The 9,175-nt window shown below is 33.7% G+C and overlaps 1 protein-coding gene across 1 annotated transcript in view; it reads right to left on the bottom strand.

Annotated features, from left to right (window-relative positions):
• Window positions 1-7,478: 7,478 nt before the first annotated feature.
• LOC142053108 (cadherin-10) overlaps window positions 7,479-9,175 on the bottom strand; it is a 114,752-nt gene continuing 113,055 nt past the window's right edge. Inside the window, exon 12 of the mRNA XM_075084227.1 lies at window positions 7,479-8,802. Coding sequence (XP_074940328.1) covers window positions 8,309-8,802 — 494 coding nt within the window. The 3' untranslated portion in view covers window positions 7,479-8,308. The remainder of the gene's footprint in view (window positions 8,803-9,175) is intronic.

The following is a 9,175-nucleotide window of genomic DNA, read 5'->3' as shown; positions in this document are numbered from 1 at the left end:
GTAATTTCACATTAGATATGTTCTTAAGAGTAGAGGGAGAATCTACAATATTAGTCAGGTCATGTCTGTGAACAAAATGACAACAATAAGTCAGTCTTATTCGGGTGTTTCTTAATGTGCTATCAGAAAGAATAAGTACAGCAAAATTATTAAATCTACTTTTAACAATACTTACAATTTATTATTCAATTGTGGTTTTACCCTGTGCAATGGAATTTTAGGGAAATAAATAAAAATTGCTTTTATCTCTCTACTGACATCAAGGCTTTCCTTTTTTAATGTTTTATTATTTGAAGGTTTGGGGTATTTTTTTATTCTGCTATATGGCAGAAAAGCATTCTGAAGTTTTATTGGTCAGTTTAATAGAAGAATCTGGGTTTTAGGAAACAATAATCTGATAGACCCTCATTTAGAGGAAACAAAGGAACAAACAAGTTTTCTTTGCATCTGAAATAAACTCAAATATTTAAGAATGCTAAAACTACAAATGAAACCTAGACCAGCCACATCTGAAAATTGTACCTATGAAATGGTTTATCACACATTTGATAATTCGAACTTCTAAAGAAAAAATTTATGACCTTTATCACATAGTTATTAACATCATGCTCTAAAACTATATTAGTTAATATTATTAAGATTGCAAAGGCAACACAGGAAATGCCATTACTGAGGTTGTTTGTCCTTATTTCTTCATCTTATGTTTGTTATGAGTTAGTTTTAATAATGCAGTGGTTTTTTCAAGTTTGTCCTTTACTGAATAAAAGCTGGCCTGTAGTTTCTAAGTAACTATTGTCCAATGGATAGCCATACATTTCATTTTTTTCATTCTGCTTACAGTGTGCTATCAAGTATTACATTTTTTTCTGGCATTCCTATGGTGCTCATCACTATAGAAGATGAGTGTTTCACAATTAATTTAGTCAGAAAAATTGTCATGGCCTATAAGGTTTATTTATCTGTATTTTACAAGTAAGAAGCTGAGGAATAACTACTAAATTAAGAAAATACCTCTAGCTGAGATATGTAGCTCTGAATTCTTGGTCTTAAGGATTAATGGTTTTGCATACTAGGAACATTTTTTCACAAGTTTGGAGCTCAGAAATTCAACAGTATATAGGTTACAGATACCAATACTTATTTTAAGACTCTGTAATAGAAAACTATTATTTTATGGCAGCTAAATTAACTATAATATCCTTTCTGTGTTTGATGGACTTTCATAGAGAGTGAAATAGTCTAAATGGCAATTTAAATATAGTTACTTTAAACCTAATGATTGTTAGCTCTTATGCCAGCAATGTCTTGAAAATGTAGCCACTAAATTTTCTTCAAAAAATTCATAGTTTGGACCCACTTATATTAAAGTGGAACTGTAGTGAAGGCAAGGTGCATTTAGCTGAGTACAGGTAAAATAACATTTTTTCTATCAATACCATCTACCATTTTTCTGGTCTATTTCTCTTCTGGATACTGTTAAAGCATTTTCTGAAAAAGTATCCCATGATGATTCATCAGCAGTTGCAGATATAAAGAAAGAATGTCTGATGCAAAAGGATGTCTGATCCATTTGCATTCAGAATTATAGGGTCGGATTTGTTTTTGGGGGCACAGGGAATGTAATAAAAATGAGAACATGTGAATCATTGTACCAGAAATCCAAAGGTCTATAGACCCTGTCTTTGATGGTGGCCAGCTGTGGATGGTTGGAAAGAGTAAAAGTAAAAAGTAAACATGCGGTGATACTTCCACATAGAAATTACTTCTATGATCGTTGGCAATGTAAAATTCTAGGGCTTCTTGAATGATCATAACTTGCATTGAAGAGCTTTTGAAACATTTCCTTCAACAGTTTTGTAATCCATTTAAGAAATTAGCATCTACAAAATCATGCAGCAAGGAACTCCAAGGAACCTGATATTTGTTGGTTTTATTAGATCATTCTTGTTTCATTTCATTGAAAAACACAGCAATCCTCTATATCATTCATGTTTTCATATGTCTGTCACATCTCCTGTCAGCTGAAGAATCCTAACCTGCTTCATTTTTCCTTACAAAGAAACCATTTTCTGCCTTTGATCATCCTTTAACCTCTTCTTTATCTTTTCTATGTTTAGAATATCTTGACCATGGGAGAACATGGTAAGGACTGCAATAAAAGCTTCAAAATAAGGACATGACAGACATAACAATTTTTTTCTTATTTTCTTAATAATTCTAAATATTTTATGTCCTTTATTTACTTAATACTGAGGTAAGGTGTGGTCACCATTAGCTATTATAACTACAAGATCTCATTTGTGAATAACCATGTCCCATCACTGCATCACTTCACTTTCATCTATAGTGATTTTATCTGGTAATTTATTGTTCAGTCATTTACAGGTGCAATGTGCCTCTTAATTTCTTACAACTGGCTGTTTCATTTATGGGTCTTAGACCTAATAACAATCACAAATAAGCTCTCTTACCCCATTATTTATCTCCCTTTCTAGGTCAAAAGATTAGATGATGAAAGAGTCCACTTTTGGCCTTCCTCTGCTAAGATTATTGAATATTTCTCCTATCACTGATTTTCTGTCTTTTGCCCAGGTGAGGACTTTCCATGTTATTCTATGGCAGCTTAATTTCTTTAGGAGTTTTGATGACAGAACTTGTCAAACACCTTTTGGATAGCTAAGCAGACTATGAAATCTGGAGTTCCCTCCTCTGCATGTAAAAATTGTTACTGTCTTGATTCATAGCAAGTAAATGAAGTTTCTGAAGGTAATCAAATCTTCTGACTTTCTGTCCTTGTGAACAAGCAGATTACCAGATACCCAGAAACCAGCCAAAATTACAAATGTTCATTACTTCTGTAATTCTTCATAATGATGAAATTCTTGAAGGAATATGTATACTAGAGATGTGCATTATGATTAAGTAATTCTTTATGCACCATTGTTAAATACAGCAAAGTTCCTTCTTAAATTAAAGTTTGTCAACACTGTCATGACTTCCAAAACTTTTCAGGAGTTATTGATTAATTAATTTCTTAGAATTGCTGTACTTTTGGTGAATGTACAGCTGCAAATCACACTACTTTGTCACCCTAAAGCCTGTTTGGAACATAAAAAAATCCTTTCTAGGTTTAACTGTTGGCATTTTAATTACCGTTATACAATTAGAATTTGTTCTGTTTCCATCAAAAGAACAGATACAAGAGAAGCTTGTTGAAAGTTTCCACACACAGTACCTAAACATCGGTGCAAGTATATTCAGAAAATGCTTTCCTTCCAATGCTTGATAAATAATAATAAAAACATTGTTTTACAAACTTCAATGGAAAAGTTCAGTAGTACTTTGCCAACTATATGTTCAAAATATACCTGATCTCTCGTTTGTAGCCAAAAATTAAATAAAGAGTATGTGTCATAATTTCTTTCAAAGAGTTTTTTTATTTTTCATTGTTTACTGAGGTTGACATCAGCTTAAAGACAATGAAGTTTTCTCAAAAGTTAAGTGTTTGGTTTGAAAATATTTAAAAAAAAAAAGAGAAATGTATTCAGAAAAAAAAATTAGATTATGATTGACTATAATCTTTTAAATGAAAACAAAAATAGCTGTAAAGAAGACAAGAGAAAAAATTGAAACAATTAATTCTGGTTGACTTATTGCATTTTTTGATTCCCATGTTGTTATTACTTTATTTTACATCTTCAGTTATGTGGAAAGTGACTTTTCAGCCAGTTCAACCATATTAGACTAGAGCTTGAATAAGCCTCTGAAAACTGGAGAGACAATAGAGAAGCCCACGACATTCTGTTGGAAAAAAAAAAATTGTATTCACATGTCTCCTTGTATTTTATATTATCTCCTTATGTTTACTATTTACATAATGATTTTGGACATATTAGATAACACTGTCATGAATAAGTGAAATTGTTTCAGCTTAAACATCTATCTGCTCATCTTGCTGTGAACAGATTACTCTTGGATGATTTCTCTGCTGTTCAAGTGAATCTGATAATGATAATACAGTGTTTGAAGGTTTTTGGTAACTTTTATAGTCAGATCTCTAGTTCACTCATTTGACAAAAAGTAAGAAAGCGTAAACTCTTTTGTTGATATGCTTATATCAGGTATATGTTACTACCTTGCTTCCTATAAAGGTTCATTCACTTCTTTTGAGTAGTTAGTGATGGGCCAAAAGAAAGTATTTTTTCCCAAATGTTGGATAAAACTAGAGGAACACTGTGAAAGAAATTGACTTCTGTTGGAATAAAGGCAAACCAGCTTGAAACAACCTGGTATAGTAATTGGATTTAATTGTGTAATTGGATTCATGATTAGCATAGCAAGCAACTCTGTATCCCTTGACAGGTATTTTTGTAGTTACTCCAGTAGGAGCATATTATAAGAGGCTTGCAGAAGAATAGTGTAGTAAATTTGGTTCTTTTTCTTCCAACTTTGTGTGGTAGGTAGCATAAGAAGCATTTTTAAAAGCATTATAGGAACATCTGATTCAAAGGCGAAAGAGTCACCCTGCACAATAAGTGAGAGGAATAACGGGTAGGCTCTTGACGGACAGTAATGTAATTGATAAATAGTTTGGCCTGGGAATAGTATTATATGTGGTTGAAGGACAAATGGTGGAAATGTGACACCTTGTAACAGTGAATTAGTGAAAAATATTTGCATATACAGGGCTGGCAGCTGGTGGATACTGACCTGATGAGGCACAATGTGAGAATTTTGTTGATTTAGGTGCTTGTTTTATTCCCTCGTTTTCTTTAGTCTGCTTAGACAGTTCTTACCGTCAACCTTTTCCCTGAAGGCCTTATGAAATGATACCATTTTTGTTGCTGTTTTTAACATGAGAACCTGGACACACCTCCTTTCACAAAATCCCTTTCTAAAAAAGAAAAAAAAGAAATTTTTTGCAACAGACTCTAAGAACTCGCTGTTTCCTAAGAGTCCAGTGGCTGCAATACTTTTGATAGGTTTCAGAATTTTTAAACATTCATAAGGTCTGTCTTGTGTATCATTTATAGGTTCCTCCTGAAATGCAATATTAATGTATTTTCTCTTTGTTTTGTGTGGTCCTGTGATATTTTTGTAATAAGAATGTATAGAAAATTCATTCAGACTAAACAATACCAGGGTCTTGTTTACTACCTGTTGTTAGATTTTGTTAAGTTTCATACAATTTCACATGGCTAGGCTCAGGCGCTACTTGGGAAGCAGGTGTTCTATATTACATTTTCACCACTTTGAATTGTGTGGGAGTTTCACTTTCCAGTTCCTCACTATTGTAAGGGTGTAAGAAAGACTTTGGGCTATTGCCTTTGATTCCTTTCTTCTGCCTTTCCATGACATCTGATGTTTATGGCTTTTATATTTACTATATGGCCTTACATCTGTCTAAGCTGTTATGACTCTTCTGTGGCATGTAAGGGTACGGAGAACATTGTGGAATATTCTGTGACTATGCGTAATATTAAGGACTGGACTCAGTTGCTTAAATGATCCAGCTCCTAAAATAAATTAAATATGACAATGAATTATGACTTCCTGAATGCTTTTTTATGATTTGTCTGCACAGGTGACTGCATGTTCCTATGCCCACTTTCACTAGGCTGAGGTATTTGTACAGTAAAATGCTACATATTTGTACAGTGAAATGCTATTTGCACGGCAACATCTATAGTGCTGAAATTTATTTTTTCTTTTCCTTTTCATAAAAAGTGTTGGGAAATAAGACTCCAAGGATATGGCAAAGGGTAGAACAAATTTTCATTTATGTTATTTATATAATAATTTTAGTAGTGTTGATATATTTTTATATACTCCCACAATGTATACTACTATTTTAGTTAATAATGCATACAGGATTAAATTTTAAACATTAGGTTCAGATTCTGCTGAACAATTATAAAATAATTTCCTTAAATGTAGTGAGTAATGATAGACAAATGTTTCCACATAGTTATTATTCAGAAATACATACTGTAATGCAAATCAAAATAATAGAGTCATATCTGATATTTGCTGATATGTTTGAGTGAGGGATCTGTGTATGTTTGGTTTTTCTTTCTGGAAACAAAACAGATTCTTACTGTTATATGTAAAAGTGTTGGCCAGAGCTGTTTAACCAAAATCTTGTTTTTAACAAAGAGGTAAAAACCAGCTGTATTACAGGCTATTTTATTTTCTGTCCTAATACATACTGAGTTAAATATGTAGGGTGTCACTGATCTTAATGTTGCTGCAGACAGAAAACAGGACTGGAAGAGTGCCTTTTGGCTATTTATGTATTTAATGAATGAATTTTGTTTGTTTGTTTGATCCTATTACATGCTGCTGAAGAACGAATGGAGATTAGGAAGGAACAAAAAATTAGGTCCATTTCACCAGGTAATCATAAAGAAGATCAACTGTATGGCCTGTAAGACTTCTACAAAGCTTCGCAATGCTGATTATCTAAGATGTTTCTTAATATTCCAAGAATTATTTTCTACTAAGGAATATGAAAATTCCTTAGTTAATGAAAGTATTATTGAGTGAAATGAAGAAAAATCCATAAACTTCACAGTTCCTTAATAGATTAAATAGTTTAACTTGATATCAAGTCAATAAAAATTTGGTTTCCATTGCACCAAAATAGCATGCATAATGGCACTGCATTCAGCTTTCAACTTCATTGCGTTTAATCGCTCCATTAAGGAGAAAAAATATCTGATCAAATAAGAATGCAGCATTGCACTTTTCAAAGGACTAATATATGTTCAATATCTGTTGATTTTATGCCAGTAAGAACTTAAGAGAGACAGAGGAGTGATTATCCTTCAGATGTGTTTCTTCCACAACAAATAAGTAAATACAGACCCTATGACATCCTGATTTTGCTCTGAAATGATTTCATCTCAGCGATGATTCAAAATCAACGTGCTTGTTTAGTAAATAGATTTGTGCAATCTAAAGTTTGAAAGAGAAAAGAGGGATCTTAAAATGTCTTGCAATACCTACTTTGTTTTGTGATAGCTAACGTACCATTTCTGTTACAGTTTGCTAGTTGCTCAGGTTTCTTTTTACTAGACGTTTCCAAGCGATCAGAAAACTTGGTAAATTGGGTAGGGGGTGTGCTAGGTTTACTGACACTTTGTCAGCCTTCAGCCTGACAGCTTTAAAGATCAGGTTACTCTCAGATGGTTGCAATACAACACACAGTGGTTTGTCATCAAATGATTTGTCTTCGAAAAGGATGGTGCTTAAAAATGATTGTATAAACATCTTTTTATGCTTCATCCATTGCAGTTACAGATCATTTCTGATTATGCAATTATGATTCAAACCGGAGAACTATAGAACAAATAAACTCACGTTTTGAAACTATTTTTATGTGTTTGGATGGATTAGTTGTACCAGCATGTTTTTCGAGAATAAGGTAATTCATGTTGAGACAAAATAGTAGTTCATCTTTCTAGAATAGAATATCATTAGTTCAGCTCAAAAATAAAACAAAATTTCTCTTAAACATGACCACTGTAGGAAGCAGCACTTTTAAGCAAGCGAATAGGTCTATAATTTGATCCCCTGTGAGCATAAACACTTCAGACTGTGTTAAACATATGGAGAATACTGCAGCATAGAAGTACTAGCAGTTGGCCATGCTGTCGTCGCAGAAATTTCATGGTCTCTTCAAGCCTGGAACTGATGGCCAGAACAGGCAGGCAAGCATAAACATAGTTGTAAAAACTGGTTTATTTCTTAAAAATAAATACAAAAATATAAATATAAAACATTGGCAGATAGAATTTGATGAAATGAAGTTGCACAAACTTTTTTTTTTTAAACCAGCTGCATATTACACTTATTAACACCACGTGTACATTTTGTTTTAATTTTAATGTACAGAACAGGACATACTGGATTTTTTCTTCTTTGCCATCTTAAAAGCTGCATTTGCAAGGATAGGACATGTACCTAACAGAAGCGGCTTGTACATGAGGTTGCTTAAGGGATTACCAGCCTGTTCAAATTTCTGAAGGTAAGATATTTTTTATTTTACTTACTAAAATGGACAACACTGAATTTCCATAGCTTTGGCTCTTGGAAGGCGATTAAATAAAATGCTGTATATATTCCAAGTGGCATCCTACTAGAAAGAATGAATGACATTAATGGACAAATTTAGAACAAATTTTAAAAGGAAACCATTGTGCTGAGTGGCAGGAAAATTTTCCTGAATGTTAAATACTGTTGAGTGCAGAAGGTGTCTGTAAAATTACTTCCGCTCAAAGGAAACAAAAATGTAGCCTACTGTAGGTTAAGAAGTGTCTTTGTCACTTTCTCCTCCACCATACATTTCAGCTAGCTTATTAAACCGAGGGCCCCATTCTCGGAGGTAATCATAGTTTTGGTCTCCTTCAGTCGTACCCGACTCCAAGGAGCTCAAGGATTCAGCTATTGAATCATTTCCTTCATAGGCATAGGTTGCAAGTGAGTCATACGGCGGTGCAGAAGGATCAGTATCGTGCTCTTTTAGCCTTTGGTTAATGAAATCTCGGACATCTGTGTTATCTGGTGCTGAAGGAGTCCTCCGTGGTACAAACAACGTTTCAGGGATAATGTCTCGTCGAAGCTTCTTATCTTCGATAGCTGCAGGATTCCTCAGTGTGCCAATATCAAAGGCTTGGGTGTCTTCCTCTCCACCACCTTCATCGTTATAACTCACAATGTTGTCTCTGATATCCTCTTTAGAGAGGATCAAAGGCTCCTTCTTTCGCTGCCTCTTCAGAGCAGCAAACAGCACCACTATAACTTAGAGAGAGACACAAAGAATGGGTAAATACCTCTATTTAACAATTTCTTAGTAGCAGACCCACCAGGTAGAAGAGCTTTATTTCAACTACATTTCAGCAATTGATTTCTGTCTGATAACCATCTCCACCTGTATTATGGTAGCACAGTAAGGTCTGTATTTTGCACACACATGCGCTCTGCTTCACAGACCCATGAGCTTGTCTACATGTTCCTTCTGCAACTTTAATCAGTTTTAAAATATCCAGGTCTATTCTGAAGATCTTTTCCCTTTTTTAACCTCAAAGTATACTGCCAAAAACTGATTCTGAGTTGGATTTTAGGTCATTAAATGATATTCTGGAAACCTCAAAATGGAGATTTTACATAATTT

The sequence above is a fragment of the Phalacrocorax aristotelis genome, chromosome 2, assembly GCF_949628215.1.
Source record: "Phalacrocorax aristotelis chromosome 2, bGulAri2.1, whole genome shotgun sequence".
NCBI classification, from domain to species: Eukaryota; Metazoa; Chordata; class Aves; order Suliformes; family Phalacrocoracidae; genus Phalacrocorax; species Phalacrocorax aristotelis.
This window is presented reverse-complemented; position numbering and strand designations above follow the sequence as displayed.